Below are 19,350 nucleotides of genomic sequence, written 5' to 3'. Positions count from 1 at the left end.
GCATCATGGCTGCACACTGGGCTCCAGTGTTGGAACTGCTAACAAAACAGAAGCTAATCTCTGCCTTGGCCCACTGTGCCCATCCAGTCTGCGTGCTTTCATTACTCCGGACAAGGCCAGCACATCAAAGCTCACTGCTTTTGTGGGTCAGACAACCTTCATTGACAAGGCAAGTCAATGTGGTTTCATCAGCGGACGTGTTTTCCATTTAAAAATTCATAACCTTTTATCCACCTTTTTTATGGATCTGAAGATAAATATAATAGCAGGTGGGCAGAAAGACTGTCAGCTGGGAAATATTCTCTAGCTGAAGATTAATCTTCATAACAGCATTATGACTATATGGTATATTGATATTAAATTGTTTGCTAATATGTGTAAGGGTATTGCAAGCATACAACTGTTTTTTCTCCCTACTCTGCAGACTCTCCTTTTCAAGATAATAAAATGATCAAATTCCCTTTTTCCTATATTTATGTGTTTCCTCCCTGGGAACACTGTAGTTCAGTGCCTCAGAGGGCTTTTTGTGTATATACCCGCACCAATGTAATTCCTATAATTGCCTCATGTGTAAGCCACAATTGTGTCCAATTACAGTCATGTCTGCTTTGGGTCTCCTGCAGGTCAAGATCTGCATCACGGGATGACTATTCTGGGACATCTTTAATCCACCTGCGGCCATCATTCCCCTTTCCCTGCTAATCCCTACACTTCCTAGAGAGGATAGACATCAAGAAAAAGATTAGAAGACTTCCTAATTCACGTTTTATGAAATCAAAGGAGTGAGTGTTGCCATTTAGGTGCCGGATCTTGCATTTTCTAAGAACTCCCTGGCTGTCATGTTGGCAGAATTTTATGTCTTACTGTATTCTGAGGTTGACAACAGTCTCGTATGTAATGTTTAAAATGAAACTAGGGGCTTAACAGAGCACAAATAGTGCTGTTAACAAGCACTGCTCACGCTGATATAATTATTTTTGCCCTGGTACACTGTTGTATGTTGTTTCATGTTTGTCAGAGATGCTGTGTTCTTGGCTATGTCCTTTTACAAAAAAAAAAAAAAGAAAAAGTGTTATAACTCAGCAGCTCATTTGAGATGCTCACCAGGAGTGGAGACTAAACAGGAAAGATGAAAGCATAGCGTTGCATCCAGTGCAAGGCCCATGCAGGAACAATAATATATGAAAAATATTTACTTTTTTGTTAACCAGATATGCTGAGGCAACAAGTCACACACATGGCTCTTATGTTGTAAGACCAACATGCAGGTTTAATATATTACAAATTATAAATCTTGTAATAAAACTGTAAGGTTTATGCACATGAACTGTAATATTCTTCAAAACTACACTGCCAGAAAAAAAAATCATAAGCTTTGACTGTTGTAAGACAAGCTATGAGAAAATGTAACATTCCATTTTAAATCTTATTTCTGAGGGTTTTTTTTTTTTTTTTTAATTTTCCATTTCACTTAAATTAGGTCATCTGTCAGTCTGAGTAAATTCTTTGAACTCCCGTGACTCTATTAGATCCCTCTCAAAGGAAACTTCTGGCACGATACCCCTTAAAACACAGCAAGGCCTACCTGTGACCCCCCATCACGGGCTGTGGATTTTGTGCTCAAAGCATCACTTTGCCTTTTAAGGCTTTTAATGTTTCCATTGATTAACTTTATAATAAAAGCAAAAATGAGAAAACATCCAGAAACAGATATAGTTTTGGATACAAGAAACATGTTTTAAATCATGTCATTACTTTCCCTTGGGGAGCGGGCAGGTCCCAACCCCAACTGAGAACCACTGTTTTATAGAATCTTAACTTGATTCCATTTTGTATTATAGATCTTTTTTTTTTTTCTTTTTAAAAACTGTAAATCTTATTCAAAGCGGTGCATATAGAATTCCCTCAGATTTATAGCCAGTCACCAGCAAGAGCGTGAAGTGCCGCCTGAGTTACAGAGGCTTTTGCCTTGGTTCCTCCTTCTTTGTGAGCTGAAAAGAGACCAGTACACACGATACAGCAGGCAGCAGGGAGTTTAATTGGTCAATACAAACAACAAGGAAGTTCCTCTTCAGCCACAGTGAAACTGCAATGATAACATGTATTAATGTGCTTCACAATAATATTGATAGAAGCAACAAAAACAGCTGAAAAGAAGAGAACAAGCCATATTTCAGATCAATAAAGTAGATGCTGATTACTTTTTGAAACAATGAAATATTGTTCATAATGAACCTCTTGTCACAGTGCTTAGATATGGTTATTTACCTGACTCAACATTCCCAATAGCTGATTTGACAACACACAGCCAGAACTTAGGCATTATGACCCAACTAAGACGGCGAGGTTAAAACAACAAGTGATCGTTAAACAACTGGATAAGAGCATGTCAAGAATGCAAAACTCCTTTTCCTTTTCATGGGAAAATGCTCAGACAAATGGAATGCCATTTTACTGCATGTTTTGGGGGGGATAATGCTACATGTGGCTCAATTTTGGGAGGATATCATGGATATTGGATCTCCACGAGCAAAAGAAAACATTGAAAGCAAGGAATGACACTTTTGAATTTGAACATTCAAACAATTAAGAAGACATAGCAAAGTCATAACAATATAATGTTCAGTGTACAAAAAAAATCTAGCTCTGATAAAATGACAAAGGGTATATGGTACAGGTTTCTTTTCATTGATTAATAAATTCAAATTATGCATGTGGAATGACTAAATAAAGATATACCAAACAATTTATACATTTGATCTCTAATTATGTTTTGCCCAGGTGCAATAATTCTTCTATATCATTGATACTCTTTAGTTCTGACATTTCCACCATCTTTAATATGACATGAAGTAGAAATAAATGTACATGGGGCGGCTCCAGCAGTCTGTATTGTCTTTCCAACAACAGGGAAAGAGGAAGCGAGGTCAAAAAAGAAGAGAGAAAAACAGAGAGGAAGCATGATTAACAGTATTGTATCCCACAATGACTCTGTACTGAACAGCCATCAGAAAAGTCTCAACTAACAGTTCATTTTGTTTCATCTGCAAGATCTTAACATGCTGACTATATCTGATTATTAGAGTTCAATATGCTGCATGTTTATTTTGACTGGGGAATAAATCACTCTGTAGCTGAAGGGGATTATTTACAAACAAACAAAAAAAAAACATGTGAAACCATATGAAATTAAAATAGGTTCTGTTACATAAAATATGTAATAATATACGTATATTGACTGTAGCCTATAACAGTTTTCCGCATTTTTCTCCAGCTTTTCTACCAATAATAAAACTTTAAGACCAATAGCAAATATCAAATTCATTTCTTTGCTTTACAGTTTCCAGATGTGTGTAGGAGCACTGTTTACTTCAGTGCTGCATTCACTCATCTTGTGTCTATGCGCAGGCAGTTACTTGGGCATTAGAGTAAATTTACAGCACAAGACAAGACAAGACGGGGGACCGGGCTGCACGGCTGTGGTCGCACTACCGAAAATCTGTGTGCTCTTGTTTTCCACAGAGAAAAACAAATCAGCATTTGACCTGCAGACGAACTGAAGAGTTGCACTCCAAATACGACAAATCCATTTTTAGAAAACAGTCATCTTTAATTCATCATTCAATACCTCTAACATTTAGCATAGTCTCCAATTTGGAAAAAAAAGATATTTGGGCTTACGTTAAAGTCTCTGAAAAAGTGCTATAATTTGAAATAATAATAATAATGTTAATCGTTTAATATCTTTAACATACAGCATAGATCCCGATTTGACAGAGGCATTTGGGCTTAAGTACTGACTATTGCTGAAACAGTACTATAGTTTATTTTAATTTAATTTCTTTTCAAATGGATATTTTGTTTTGGAATGGCACTCCAGTTTGTTGCTGACACAATCTGGGAGTTCAGATCCAGCTCTCCAGGTTAGTTAGGGTCAATTCCATTTTTAATTTAGATGAGTCAGGAAGTGGAATTTTAATTATTTCCAAAGATGTCAAAACATCCTCTCTTCTACAAATCTTTACAGACACTTGAAGCCAGATGTTCTGCTTTTACTGTGAGGGTACAACAGACTCACTGTCCTGAAATGGAATTGACCCCCATTCTGATAGGCAGGCAGCTAACTCAAATTGTGATGACGGCTAAGTACGACACAGCGCACGGGTCGGTGTGCAGCTTTCATTTTAACATAGTAACACAAATGAACAGGTTTAACCTGAACTGACGGGTGGCCATGCATCATGCTTCACCAGCATCAAGCAAGAGGTGTTTTCTGCCTTTCACCCTGAGCCGTGGCAGTGTCTGGTGGTTTTTTATCACCTGAGATGTTGAAAAAAGCTTAAGTCTTGTTGATAAGATATGCCATGCTGCCACTCATTTTCCATTACTTGCATGTGACTAAAGGAATGCACCTGCTATTTATTTTTATGTGTATGGAAATTTAATTTAACTCCTCACCATGAATCCAATGAAGTGTTTCATGTCAAAATGAGAATTTATCAAGGTTTTGAGGGAAAACAGTAGATCCCCATATATAATGTTGAATATTTATGGTCAGGAGCAAGAGACAATGGCTATGTTTAGCTACAGTATATATCCTAACTTGTTTCATGGCAGAATTTGCTTCACACTGTTTTTCAAAGACTTAGAATTGTCTGTTTTGGCCCAAAATGTCCTTTTCATGAGTGCCATACCTAGCCCACACCTTGAAAAAGCATTTGCAAGAAGTGATTTCAAGGGGAAAAGATCTGAATCAACAGTATCGACGACACAGATGAAGAAGATCAGAGGCACGAGAAATAGTTAACTTTTGTAAGCAAAACTAACAGATGTTACAAAGAAGCGTGCAAGCTTGTCATGCAGCCAATGATTAGTATGATTGATAAGAAGGTATGAATTAGTTTTGACACAAATATTTTAAGGAGTTCTAATCATCGATGATGCATTAATTTGCTGTTAAACAATAGTTCACATAGCTACACTGTAGTAATTGTCTTTCCACTGGTTTGGTATTAGTGTGCTGAAAAACTTCTGCAAGCCACATTTTTTAGAGTGTTGTCTTTATAATCACTTGTACACTATATTACTTCAAGAACTCAAAATGCTTGTGTGTGTGTTAGAAGTGGATGTTGCGTAACTGTCTTGCAGAATATTCCTCTTTTCAATGTCACCATCATATGCAAAATCATTGCAACATAGCCTCTTAATTTTGAAACATTTTGTTCTGTGAAATAACTTGTTAACATATCTGAAAATCAACCAACAAATAGAGTTTTGTCAAATTTTCTGTGTGTAACGGTGGACTGTAATCAGGTCTATGTAATGCATTTCTTCCACACATCTGTACTGATTCACATTTACATTTAGTATCTGTGAACTATCGCCTTTGGTTTTAACAGTGCCCATGCAACCACCTGTGATTTCCATAAAAGCTTATAGAGACAAGATGTCAATAATAAAACAAACTTACTTCATTCATACCTAAAAAAAAAAGAAAAAGAGAATAAACAGGATCAGAGACATTCATTTACTGTATCTCTATAGTACACATTAGTGCCAACACACACATTTAGACATTATTCTACTTTATTCACATTATATTACAATCATGAATATATGACACTCATGGGAGAAAGACCGAATGTATCGTACATTTTTTGTTTTCCTGCAAGTAGTGATTAGAGAGCCAAATCTTCACGATACAATCACAACTACAGAGGGGTGCTTTCCTTATTTTACAGTTATAAAACAAATGCACAAGAGAGGAAGAGTCACAGAGTTGTTTGAAACATTATCAACATGTCCTGATGTATAGAAGAACGTATCCTAACTCCAAGATAAAGTGAATATGACTTTACAATGGTATACACAGAGTGAGAGAGAAAAAGAGAGAGAGAGAAAGAGAAAGAGAGAGGCAGACATGAGAGAGAGACTGGGAGAGGTAAAGACAAGAAGTGAGGGAAGAGAAAGGCAGAAATCAGTCCATTCTACATCCCAGAGTTTAACCCCCACCTCCCCATCTCTCTCAGTAACCCTAGTGTCGTACTTTTCCAGGAATGTAGTTACGGTCAATGCTTTCCTCTTGCAGAAACATGTGAAGACAGCGCTCATTCTGGGCCAAGGGGTGACCTGCAATTCTACAGAGAGACACAACACAGACAGGGAAAAGGAAAATTCACTCTATGTGCATTTTAGAAAGATTTTAACTGCTGCTGCTGTTGCTTTTCATGGATAGTGGCTGAAGAAATGCAATTGTGGATTAGTTAGCCAACTTGGGGCTACTTATCCAGACACAGATTATATTAAGCCTCATCTAGGGATAGACATTTTTGGCAATGTCTAACACTGTTGACTATTTGAAATTACATTTAGGCTGAAGCGTTTTATGTATAGAAACCTTGCAAAGAACATAGTAACAGCTTTAATTTGTCTGAAAATCGTCTGAATTTAACATAAAAGGCCATCCTGAGTTGGCAGCTTCCAACAGTAGATTTAATTTCAATTTTCAATTCAAGCTTTTTTAAAAACATAAATGGCAAGCAAGCCATAATAATGTTAGATTACACTGTGCAAAGTTAAACATTTTTGTGTGGGACAACAGGGCTGGGCGAAACAGACAAAATAAAAAAATATTACGACATTTTTAGCCCCAGTACCTCAATATCAATATTGTGATGATAATGTACACGACTACTTTCACAGAACGTTTACACAATGTAGACTTGCAATAATCAGTCATTAGTGATGCAGATATCATGACCAGGCAGGCAGAGGCAAAAAAACAGAACACCTACAACAGTCTAATAAGTTCAGACAACAGCATCCCTTTACTGTACTACAGCCTTTAAAACCAAGAAAAGACAAAGCTTACCATGACACGATATTACAATATGCAAAATCACAGATGATAACTAGGCTTATATCACAATATTGATATAGTATCGATATATTGCCCAACCCTATGTGAAAAGTTGTTTTACATGGCTTATTTTTACAAAATGTCTATGTCATGACACAGGTATTGAACTGGCAGACCTATTGATGAACTGCTCCAGGCCCACTCGCCGCTCCTCAATGAATGACTCCTCAAAGATACCCTCGTCTCCTCGGAATGGCAGCTGTCTCTTCAGGGCCTTGCCTGGCAGAGGCGGTACTACAATCTGCAGGCATCACGGGTCAAGACAAAAAAGGACATAAAGAAAGGTGATGTCCACAGTGCAAACTCTGTATGTTATTAGATTAGATTGTTTATCGGCCACACAACCAAAGCCAGTGGAATGTCTTGTCAGTGCAGTCTATTCAACTAGCTCTGGTATGCTACATAAATACAACAGCAAACATTCAACATCAAAATTTAACATACAGACATTTCAGTCAAAAACATGTCGGTTAAACATCATGAAACCAGAAATAAAGAGAAATCTCTGACCTAATTTAAGTTTATTTCAACTTATCTTGATTGTTCACTGAGCAGGAGGTCACCAGCAAGACTCAGATTTTCATTTGCTATGTTAGAGAAAGACCACATGATCCTAACAGGCTACTTGCTTTTGGGGAGGGACTCTGTTGGGAATTAAATTTGCAGCTGTGACAATGACATCATCACTTATCATGATCACTGTTAACTACCAGCTTGCACCGACCTGCCTGCAGAAATTATTACCCTGAGACATGGCATTATCTCTCACTTACCTTACTGTCTCTTTCCAGCTCATTCTTTAACCACTCAAAGTCGCTGTATCTTCTTCTCACACAAGAATCCTTCAGCTTGAAAATAGGAAGGTTTGTCTACATGGACAAGGCACAGAAACAACACAGAATATGACATACAGTAAATTAATTTGTTTACACATGGCCTCCGTTGAAAAATATTAGGACCGTCTCACACTACTTTCACCTTAAGCAGACACACTGTCTAGAAAAGAGATCCAGATTTTGTAGAAGTTATTGCTCACTGTGCTACTGATGGATCCCTTGGCTGAGTTTTTACAAGCAATAAAAGAAGAAACATGCCATAACACATTATAAATTTCCTGCTAAACAGGAAATGTAACTTTTTTTTTTTTTTTTTTACAGTGTCTGATAGCTGTTGCTACAGTATCATGGTATGTTGGTTAGAGCTGAAACCAGGGCAAGGAAGGTGAGAGTTTATGTGAGGTAGGCTACCACTAATGAGAGCTCAAATGATAGTCTTGCTGTATTCATCATTCAAGGGACTCTCTACCTGATGACTAGTTGACATGTATGTTTATCAATGGCACAAGAAAAGTGATGATTCAATTCTTCTGTTGTGTGGCCCGCTAAAGTTGTACTTAGCCAGATATAATTACAAGTGATATATCTTCAGTGCAAACTCAAACGAGGGAAAGTTCAACAATCTGTAAATAAAACATATCAGTGCAAAGAAGTCCATTCTTTTACCCACAATATGCATGCATTCACATAACTTACAATATCTTGGGAATTACCACAATACTGTTAACACTCAAGTCATAGTGAAGACTGTAACATAAGCTATGAATTCTAATTTTGTGTATTCAACATTAAGCACCTAACTAATCCTTTCTTCAATTATACATCCATATATTCACTTGTTTGTCTCTTTTTTAACTTAAGAGAGACAGAGAGTGCTTTTCCCATGACTCTCCAATGATTCACTTGTGTGTAATGTGTAGCCAGTCAATGCAGTTGTACTACATTGCATGCCAGTGATAGGAAAACACTTTCAATTCTTCTTTCTTCAAAGGCTCTTTGGTTTGACTCTAGCTGGTTGTGAAACAGCCTGGTATCACCAGACCTAAGACCCTGGATGTGTGAGTCGGACAATTAACAAGCTAGTTTAGCTATACTGACATACTAACAATGAATGATGTACTATATAAACAGCATTCAGCTTGGGCCAAAAATAACTTACAAATGGAAAAGTACTAATTACTGTTGTGCACATCATCCAGCTACAGATCCCAGAGACTGCGGATGTATTTTTGTCATGACAGGTTTACTCTAATAGTTAATTACTAAATGAAAGTATCTGCATTATCTTCCTGTCTCGGGCTGTCTCTAGAGCTAGCTGTCAGTAATTTTCCTTCACCACGCTTTTCAAGAGTAACTTTATAATATGGATTTCAATTCTTCCGTTTCCGCAAAATCGCTAACATTGTTAGCATTTCAAATTTTAACAAAGAGGGGCAGTTACGAGGTGCAAAGTACAGCGCCTGTTATGCATTAACGTTGTATTACTAAAAGTAATGTCATGTTACCGACAGTTCCAAGTTAGAGACAGCGACTTCTGATTTGTTGAAGGTTAAGGTTAAAGCTAACGTGTACATAGCTTAGCTATCAAGGCTAAAAGTTCATTTGAATTGAATTTATATGCAGGCATATAGCTTCAAATGGAAAATTCCGGGTATTTTGACCACTTCACGTTGGTAGATATGGGTATTTAAAGGGAGCTCTAGATGCCAGCCTTGCCAATGACACATAAGAGGCATTAACGTTAGCAAAATACAAGCTAGGTCGCTGAAAACCCCGGCCCTCGATTTTTTATTGACACGCCATCTTGGTGCCCTCCAACCGGCTACCGTCAACGTCACAAGCCCCGTGTGTTAACTTCAGCCAGGATGCTAGCTAGCACACCTAGCAAAACACTGAAATTAACAGCTAGCCTAGCCATGAAAGCTAACGCTGCTAACCAAGTCTTGTGGTGTGCCCCCTGGAAAACCTACCCGCATACGAACTTCATAAGTTGTGTAACGGTTTCGTCCAACTCCGACGGTTTGTGGATCGTAAACGTCAATTTCCAGAAAATTGCTGGGGGGGCCGTAAGCATCCATCAGGTCCTGGGGCTTGGAATTCAACCGGCGAGTGTCGGCCACCGCAGGTTCTGACATTTTGTCGTTTTCTGGACGACCAAGGGCGAAACACCGTCAAACCGACTAAACGTACTAAAAAAGCTTATATCTCATCCGAAGACATCAATTGGTTGCGATAGCTGATCGGTTCAGCTAGCCAAGTATCTGACTTGTAGCTCCGCAAACAGCTATTCTTGCGGGGGCCAGCCGCCGTGCGCCCTACCCTGCTTCTTCTGAAAAATGCGTTGACTCAGTTCCGTAACGTTACAGTGGGACAACTCTTCACTCCCTCTAATGGACAAGCAGCTCACTGGGATGGGGCACACTGAACCAACACATGCACCCACTGAGCCTCTGCAGGTAACATGCCATGTTAGTAAATGTTATCAGTTGCCAGTGACACTGATGGAAATGGACAGTCGTGTTTACTCATCGATATACACTCCAAGTCAGTCTTAGTTGTCAGATGTATTTTTTTTTATTTGGTGTATATCTGAATATAGATTAAAATATGCAAATACAAGTACAACACATCCCACTGAATGAAACACTAAATTCTAAAATAAGAAATGCTGAAAAATCATGTCAATTCTTAAAAAAGAAAAATGAAAAAAGAAAGACTGTCTGCATTACTACTTGCTGCAGGTAGTTTAGCCTATACACATGCTCAAAAAGAAAAAACAAAAACATTCTGAGTTCAACCCTCAGTTGCTAAAATGAATTTCATAGCTTTTCCTCCAAAATGCATAGGCTTACTCCATACAAAACTGGAATGAATCTTCAGTCATCCCACCAAACACTGATTTCTTGCCCTGAAACAAGTGATCAGTGACAGAAGTCATGTGAAATGGTGTATGATTGAACCCCTGAACAGACAAACAATGTGGTATTATTACTGTACTATTATTACTACTAAACACTGTGAATGGTTGTGGTCCTTTGGAAAAAAATTTACAGGTCGGTTTACCTAATTACCATGTAATGATACGGACATTACGACAACCACACACACACACACACACACACACACACACACACACACACACACACATATATACATATACACACACACACACACACAGATAGATAGATCTGTATCAACTTTGGCATACCTGGTCTTGCGATCAATATGTGCCATTTTATTTTATTTTTAATTCAAGGACTGACATACCCTGCTGAAGTGAAGCCAGACTCTGAATTCACTAATTTTAAAAGGCTCTTACAGTGCATTTGCTCTTTATATGCACTTAATACAGTCAAACTTTGTTATACATTATGCCTCATGTTATGCAATACAACACTGCACTGCAAGATATTAGATCCACCATAAATTTCATAAAGTGATGAGGTGCAGTGGTGTGAAATGTTTCTCTCAGATGTTTTACTGCATCACGTATGCCTGCAGTAAATTCAGTGATGAATTCTGACATCTTTAAACACACCCCTAAAACAATTAGTTGCTGAGGGTAGTGATCTTTTGAAAAGTTTGCCAAAACTGTAAGAATTTTAAACAATTGGAATGCTGTCTAGTTATTTTTCTGCGTCCAGAGTCGATTGCTGCTAAATAAACAGAGACTTAAATCAGTAAAATTGCGTGTTACGGAAAAAGAGGGAAACAAAGGATTTAAAGTAAATGAGCTTTGTGTGACAGACATGGTCATATTTGAGGTGAGCTTGAAATAAATAGACGTGTCTCAAAATGAAAACTTTAAAATGCTCAATAAGTACTTGTTACATTCATAGGCTGGACAATGTGCCCTAAGATAACTTTTTGACACAATAATCTGACATTTTAAGGAGACTTTGGATTGCCATGGGTTACCCATGTTTTTTTTTTTTTCTTCCTTAGGTCTTTCATAGTTTGCCCCTTGTAAAGCAATTGACTTAGATTCTCCCAGGGCTACAATGTATCTCAAATACAAATTTGATTTGTTCTTATGAAGGTAACTTACTATAAATCAAGTAGATATTTTGTAATATTTTCTGCTGTGAGATACTGTAGGACAATCAGACCCCTCTTAAACAGCAATCTGCTCTTGGTCAGACAAGACAGGAAGAGTGGAGGTGGAGGAGCAGGATGTAGACAGATCCTCTGATTCGCTTGCTGAGATGGAGCCAGCGAAGTCGGTTTCATCGGTGGTGGTGGAAAAGGTGGAGCTGTCAGAGCTCTCGCTGGCGGACTGAGGAACACGGCTGTACTCGCGGACAGGGCAGGGGCGCTCGTTGAAATTAGCTTTGAAACTCTCTTTCAGGTCTTTGGAAATATGAAGCCAGTCCTGTAAAGAAGAAAAAAAGAGTTAGATGGCTTATTTTGTAGTAACCTCACAGGATCCTACATTGCTATCATGGAATCATGGCTACCACAAGATGTTGTTTGCGACTGATTGAAACCATCCTGATCAATTTTGCACCTTTGCAGCAACACTGGCTATCTGGGCAGGGAGATGGAGTGGCAGTAGTAATGTAATCTTATGAGATTACATTTAAATGTTTCATTTTATGTGATGGCAGTTTCACTTCATCTGAATCTCTCATCTCTCAGTTTCATTTGGAGTTCCCTTTACTGTGTGTCTAAATGTATCAATTGACCACCCCAAGTCTGAAGGATTAATTGCTGAATTTTCTAAATAAATGGGCCTAGACATTGCAAAATCCCAAGGCACAATGCAACCCCATATTCTCCTGCAGTTTTAAAATATTTGTACTCTAAAGGGAATATACAGAGGGGCAGAGAGAGAATTGAATGCCTCTTAACTCCAGCTTCACTATGATCTCTTAAAAGATTGGCTGACCAGATTTAATTTGAAGAAGAATGAAAGACCCAATTTCTTCTCTGTACTAATTGCAATGACCTCTCACAACTGGTGTTAGTATATCACAGCTGACTTAGTGTTTCTGCAAAGCTGGCTGTTGGACATAGCTGAATGTCAAATGATTGTTGAACACAGACAAGTCTGAAGATTTTGCCACTGGCCCTGAGTTTGTCAGGACCCAGATTACTGCATATCCTGGCCCCCCTCAGGACATGTATTAACTTAGGGACTTAGGAGCCATATTTGATTAACCAGAATTGAGATTTAGATTCTATTAGTCACCTTTAAAGTTGTATATGGTCTTGCCCCCAGCTATATCTATCCTGAATATTTTAACATTGGGAATAAATCAATGTAAATCAATAAATGAAATCAAATTCTTAAAAAATTGGGTCGCTCTGCAATCAAATAGGCTTTTGATCAGTTGTGCATAAACATCATAGCTGTTAATATACAGAAGTTCCTATTACAGAGGTCCATATCTCAAATGATGATAATATTCATAATCTGTGTTCTAAGTGATATATGTTCTACCTCCAATATCTAAAATGGTTTCATAATGCTTTTGGCCAATCTGTCCACTGTTGATGGCTGCCACACAAGGCAACTGTGATTTTACTATTCCATATGTGTTTTATGCTTAATTCACTAACACATGTAGCATTAGTATCACTTAAAATAATTGCATGCTATGTGTCTTGTCTTACTCACTGAACTTGGTACATGTTGGTATGCTTAGGAAAGTCTCTGTGCATCTCATTTCTCCCACACAAACCCAAAAGAAACCAAAGACTCAGCACCCTAGCAGAGACTAGTAAATATGAAACCTAGCATATATTCAGGTTTGACAATTGTATATTTGCTTATATTTATCATTACAATCATGTGCCAACTTTTAGTCTATATTCATGCATATTCCATCCTCCATTCTGTGCTAATTCTATGTTCATATGTTTTGTAAGAATTTCTAGACTGAAGAACCAAAACTACATCACACTGTCCTTGTTGCATTTTGCTTGGTCTCAACTGTGATTAAGTGTTGAGTCGTGCTTCTGAAACACATGACCAAGAGACTCAGGTTCATGTGTTCATGACTGTCAAAGTTGTGTGTGTGAGACATTGTTGAAAGGTTCTCAACCAACTGTATTTGTCATTTGTGACCTAATAGGGATTTTGTTTCTGTTCAGCAATAGTTTCAATCGTTCAGAATGTAACCAGGAGGTATGAGTAGTGAATATTTTCTTTGTCTCACTGAATCAGCCTGCACCAAGCAACTTTGACTCTGACTTTTGACACTGGCTTAAAGCTCCTTCCACATCACAAACAGACACTCCTTTATTACTTTAACTGTTCTCTCCACCACACAAGATTAACTCTGAATTCAAGTTTTTTTTTTTTTTTTTCAATCTCATGTGTGTCTTTTGCAAAGGCCTCTCACCTCTACATTGGGATGGATCAAGATGTCATCCAGATTGCCTGGTTTGGGAACAACGGGGATGAGGATGATTCTGAGCCTGTGTGGGAGATAGAAACATGCTCCATATTATATTTGGCCTAGGAATGCCTTGGATAAGTAACAGTGTGAATATCAAGCAGTTTCTCTTATGTTCTTTACCACTTAATTTTTGGGAAATGAAGAACTTTGAAGGATACTAACACTGCTGATGTCAAAGTTATGACATAATCATACTTTTATGATGCTCTGTGGCCATCCATCCCACTATAACAATCACTCGATTGCCAACTCCCAGAATATAACCAAGAATAATGAAACATTTTTCATGAGCCAACCCACCTTTCATGCTGCACCAACAACATGACCAGTATAATTAGGACGAGGACACCCACCACACAGATCACTGGAGCCCACACAGGCAATATTGGTGGATTAATGTCTGTGAGAGAGAGAGAGAGATGTGGATTGACAGTTTCATGGGCCGACAAATAATCTGTGTGCTTCTGCTACATTGTGTAAATGTGTTAGACATATCTATGGTCAAGCTTTAATTTTTTTGAGCAGTGGCTTAATTCAATGTTTTTTGAAAGCGGACAGTGCAATGCCACTAGAGGGTGACAAACTGATGATGATAAACATTTTGTGTCTGAAAACCAGAAAAAGTTCTTTGTTAGGTTTTGTAGGGAGAGGGTCAAGCATGCAGGGCAAATTTTAGACTGCTAACTATTGAAGAGGAAACAAGAGGGTACACAAACAGCCTTGTGAGCTATCGAAGGAGGGGGACAACACCCTGATTGGAAAGTATACCGGTGATCTTGTCTTTATTTAGAGCAATCACACAACTGATTTATGTTTTTCATTAAATCATTTTTCATTGTGATATATTACTTTTTGGTCAGACATAAGAATTGTCTCTCTGCTCTAATAAGCTAGCTTCCTCTATTATAAGTGACTTTGTGGTATCTGTCAATTTCAGGTTACCACAGCTCACGGAGGCTAGAGAGGTGAGAGGGGTGAGGCCTGTGCCAGAGACATGCGAAGGAGGAGACTTCCTGGAAATTTCCACCAATGCTAGCAGAACTTCAACTGGACCCAATACTGTCAGGTAAAACAACAAACTTCTGTTGTGGCCATTTATTTCAGTCTTTACCAGTGCTGTTGGATATGGACCCCCAAAACACAGGCTGACTCCATTCACTCCAGAAATCAGACTCGCCACAGAGATCGGCTATATGGCTCCTCACTTGCAGCTCATAGAGGTTGCTGCTGGAGGGCAAGTTGATGGGGTAATTCTTCTTCCCAGGGCTGAGTTTATAACACTGTGGAGATAATAAATATAAGAAGATGGAGTAGAGAAAAGACAGTGATGTGAAAGTAAAAGCAAAAGAAAAAAGAAAAAAAAAACACATTATAATGCAGTTCATACAGAAAGAAAGAGAGGAGGACAGATTATGTCAAATAAATGACCAGAATTGTGTCTTCGCTCATGGGAAAATTGGACATGCTAGGCTTTCTGCGACTACTTGCCCACCTCCCAGTTCTTGTTGTTGCGTCTGAAGCGAACCTCACTCTCCACACAGCCTCCACCAGCAGTGATGTTCCAGTAGAACCACAGGTTGGAGTCTGTTGCATTCTTGACAGTCAGGTTGGTTGGTGGATTTAGCTTGACTGGAAATCATTCAGGACATTGAATTTTGATGAATACATCGCTGTCATTGCATAACAAGGCAGAAGACCAAGTCACAACTAGGGTTATTATTTTGAAGCCTCAGGATCCAGAGGGACAATAATAATTTTTAATTGCGACTGTAGTTGACAGCTATCAGATATATTTGAAAAACCTCCCTCAATATATCCATTCCAAACATTCATGTTGGTTCAATGTTTGTATGATTCCTTTAGAATGAATGTGAATGCAGCGCTGTTTATCAGCCAGCTTGGGAGTCCTCGACCTTCCCACCAGCATAAGAATTTATGTTGGACTAGATTTATTACATGAGTAGATTGCAACATGTACACCACTTGCTTTGTCTCTTGTGCGGTGAAGGGAATCAAAGTCCCCAAAGATCCATTCCCAAAGAAAGTAGTCAGTTCCCACACACACATCTGCATTGATTTATTTCAAGAAGCTAGTTGAAGTTTCAGTTTCTAAGAGCTTTTCTCAAGACACACCAGCTACCAAGTCACACAGTACATTCCATAACTACATAACACGCCACGGCTGTGTTGCAATTATGTCCATGATAAAAGATATGGGCCAAGTCTATAATCATGTACCACTAACAAGAAATTGATGCATTTGGTAGCATCAAAGATACTTTTTTGAATGTGTATGATGTGGATGTTGTGGTTTGTTTCTTTTTCTTTGTCCAGTTGATGGGCGCACACACACACACACACACACACACACACACACACACACACACACACACACAGAGTCATCTCCACATTATCTCAATGACTATCTAAAAATGTCTAATGCCTTTTGCACTGTGCTCATCATGATGGTCTTTCAAGATTATGACATTCATTTATAAATTAGTAAACAAATAAGCATACCTTTTGATTTGACATTATGACTCTGCTCAAAAGTGTAGTTGCCATACACCAACGATGTCTGAAAAGTAGAGAACCTGAGTCTTAATAGGTCTTGGTAAGCCTTGTTACATCCAACGACAGCGCTGCTCTCCGAGATATAGTTGGGGCACTCACTGAACCCTTTGTCATTGTAGAACCTGAATAGACAAGATATCACAGGTCAGTCATTCGCACACGAAACAACAAAGGCAATCATTTCAATTGTTGATTTAATTGCGCTTTACTTTTAATATGATAAACATGAGTAATCTGCAGCTTCAGCATTGGCATTAGGAGGTCTGGGTTAACACTGTCACCAAGACACTGACTTGCTGTAGAAGGTATAGTTGACGTCTGGAGTCCCTTGCCCGTTCCAGGTACACTGCACATATTCCAGATTCACCAAAATACACCTCACATCTGCCAGAGACACAGCACAGTTCAGACCTACATGCTTTTAGCAGGAAAATACACACAAAACATATATGTTTACAGTACTTTTTACTGTTTTCAGCTTTACTCAACTTTAAAACTAGTTTATGGCAGCCTACTACTTAAACCATGTCAGACTCATAAAAGACACATAAAAAAGTGAGTGATGAGACGATCCACGGCCTACACATAATAGATAATAGATAAGTCAGATCACGGACGCAATGAGGAAATGGTAGCGCTTGTTGACGTCAAAGGGAATTTACGAGCGTTAAAAACAAAAATGGAGATTTTCAAGTAGCCTAATTAAACAAATACGTAGTGTTATAATCTTACAATTTAATCCAGGCTGACTACACAAGTAATGGATTGATTGATAGCCCCACACTGATAGAACCATCAAATTTCAATTTCAAAATCAAAGTTGATAGCCTATTTTGACACTGAAAATGCCCCAAAATGTGAGAGCGCACCCCTCGAGATATTTAACAGTGGCTTATTACAGCACACCTATAACTAACAACTAAGTATAACTATAAATTAATATACAAAAAAAAAAAAAAAAAAAAAAATGATGGCGACGCTTCCCGACAGCCGGGGAAGCCCCAACAAGCTGAGTAGCCTACCTTTGATCTGACATTTGTACAACAAAATGTCTAAATGTTGGCCTTATAATATAACATGTGTAACTTAAAAAGAGGAGCTGCCGACTGGCTTCTCTTACCTGGAGGTTTTCTGGCAAACGCCGCTCCAGTGAGGCAGAGGAGGAACAGTCCCGCCAGCATCGTGGCACACCAGAGATGCGAGGCTTTCACAGTCAACGCGCGGCTGCTGAAGCGTTAGATCACATGTGATGCGTCTGCCTCCTTCTCTGTCTTCTTCTCTCGCTGCTCCTAACTCGGGTTTTGTGGGTTATGTTTCCTGTCAGCGGAAACTGTTCAGCGACTACATAGGGGGAGGTAGGCCACTTGTTTAGCTGGAACTTATTGCGTAATAATAACCCACAGACAAATTGTTAAATTACTGCATTTAACATGCTATAAGTCACACTGACTACCTTGAGTTTAGCCACACTTATATACCTATACTATACCTGTTTGAGTTACTGATTAAGTCAGTATTTAGTGTCTTATACTTCCAGTCTTAAGTGAGGCCAAAGTGAAGTGAAGCCAGTACCTGTGCTGCTGGGTCATCGTTCAAATAATGCGAAACTGAAACAGCTTTTGAGAGCCATTCTTTATTTGACTCCATGTAATGACCATGTTTTAGCCCCTTTGGATAATGTATTGGTCTATTTCAGATTTACCTGAAGTGAATGGATGGCTAACTAAACAAATAAATAAACAAAATACAGTGCATACAGGAATACAATATATTTACCTCAAATGACACAGCATTGACTTTTGGACAGTTATCATGTTTTTACAGTCATTAAAAGTAGGAGGCTAACAAGTTTAACAATTTTGTTGCACTCCCCAACCCCTTCTTTTGTAACTTTTTTTTCCTCTTATAATTTAAACTCTGACCTCAGTGGACAGTTGCTTCATCCCAGGTCTTTCCAGTAAACTGATGCCCTTTGGTGTTTATCATGCAAGAAAAGGTCAGCTCAGCAAGCTGTTCAGTGTTGAGGAGTGGGTTACTGGAATCAAGTGAACAGCTGCTCCTCTTCCCACTGGTTGGCTTTGCAGGGAAGCTTTAAGCATGAAACATTTAGACTTGGCAGACAAATGTGTGGTAAATGCACATAATTTATGATTTTTGGAGTCTACGTGGTTCTCCCACAGGGCAGGATTCATGTGGTTAGTCCACATTTTGGTAGTTGAGTATAAAAGGTCCTTGTTTATTGTTAACAGAGGGACAAAACTGGAAAATATCAACATTAGATGTTAAAAGCACTGAAGCATCAAAGGTAAGATTATGCCCCATGTTTCAGTGCCTCTAGTTGATAGTCGGTCAAAATACAGTCACTCTGGAGTGTTTTTCATCCTGAGTTGATCAGGCATTGGTCAAAAAAATCACAGGAGCAAACTCCCAAGAGAAAATAGACTCTGAGGGAAGTCGAAGACATCCAAAAAGACTGCCAGACTGACACACTCCTGCTGTCAGCTCTGGATATAAACAAAATACATTTACTGCCATTGCTGTGACCAAGAGGCATTTTATGTGAGCTTGTACTTCCTCAGAGAGCAGGTTGGTGGATTACTGGTTTAATTTCTGGTTT

The 19,350-nt window shown here is 38.6% G+C and overlaps 2 protein-coding genes across 5 annotated transcripts; both read right to left on the bottom strand.

The window, feature by feature from the left end:
- Window positions 1–2,015: 2,015 nt before the first annotated feature.
- On the bottom strand, window positions 2,016–10,126 carry snx12 (sorting nexin 12). 4 transcript variants are annotated; one of them, XM_030069588.1, is made up of 6 exons: window positions 9,726–10,126; window positions 7,693–7,788; window positions 7,036–7,160; window positions 6,047–6,137; window positions 5,471–5,481; window positions 2,016–4,320 (listed from the first exon to the last, which is right to left on the bottom strand). In XM_030069588.1, exons 1-5 carry the CDS (start codon window positions 9,888–9,890, stop codon window positions 5,476–5,478), a joined length of 483 nt encoding a protein of 160 aa, XP_029925448.1. In that variant the 5' UTR covers window positions 9,891–10,126; the 3' UTR covers window positions 2,016–4,320; window positions 5,471–5,475. The 4 variants fall into 4 exon arrangements, with proteins under 4 accessions (XP_029925448.1, XP_029925449.1, XP_029925447.1 ...); XM_030069589.1 differs by having other exon boundaries at window positions 2,016–2,901; XM_030069587.1 differs by having other exon boundaries at window positions 2,016–2,896.
- A 187-nt stretch (window positions 10,127–10,313) lies between these two features.
- Window positions 10,314–18,013, bottom strand: LOC115371943 (cytokine receptor common subunit gamma-like). Its single transcript, XM_030069585.1, has 8 exons — window positions 17,854–18,013; window positions 17,027–17,117; window positions 16,680–16,855; window positions 15,652–15,788; window positions 15,271–15,439; window positions 14,460–14,559; window positions 14,103–14,178; window positions 10,314–12,127 (listed from the first exon to the last, which is right to left on the bottom strand). The coding sequence occupies exons 1-8, from the start codon at window positions 17,912–17,914 to the stop codon at window positions 11,870–11,872; spliced, it is 1,068 nt and encodes a 355-aa protein (XP_029925445.1). The 5' UTR covers window positions 17,915–18,013; the 3' UTR covers window positions 10,314–11,869.
- Window positions 18,014–19,350: the final 1,337 nt, after the last annotated feature.

Source organism: Myripristis murdjan, chromosome 14 (genome assembly GCF_902150065.1).
Source record: "Myripristis murdjan chromosome 14, fMyrMur1.1, whole genome shotgun sequence".
Lineage (NCBI taxonomy): Eukaryota > Metazoa > Chordata > Actinopteri > Holocentriformes > Holocentridae > Myripristis > Myripristis murdjan.
The sequence above is the reverse complement of the archived record's forward strand: the minus strand, read 5'-3'. Positions and strand labels throughout refer to the sequence as shown.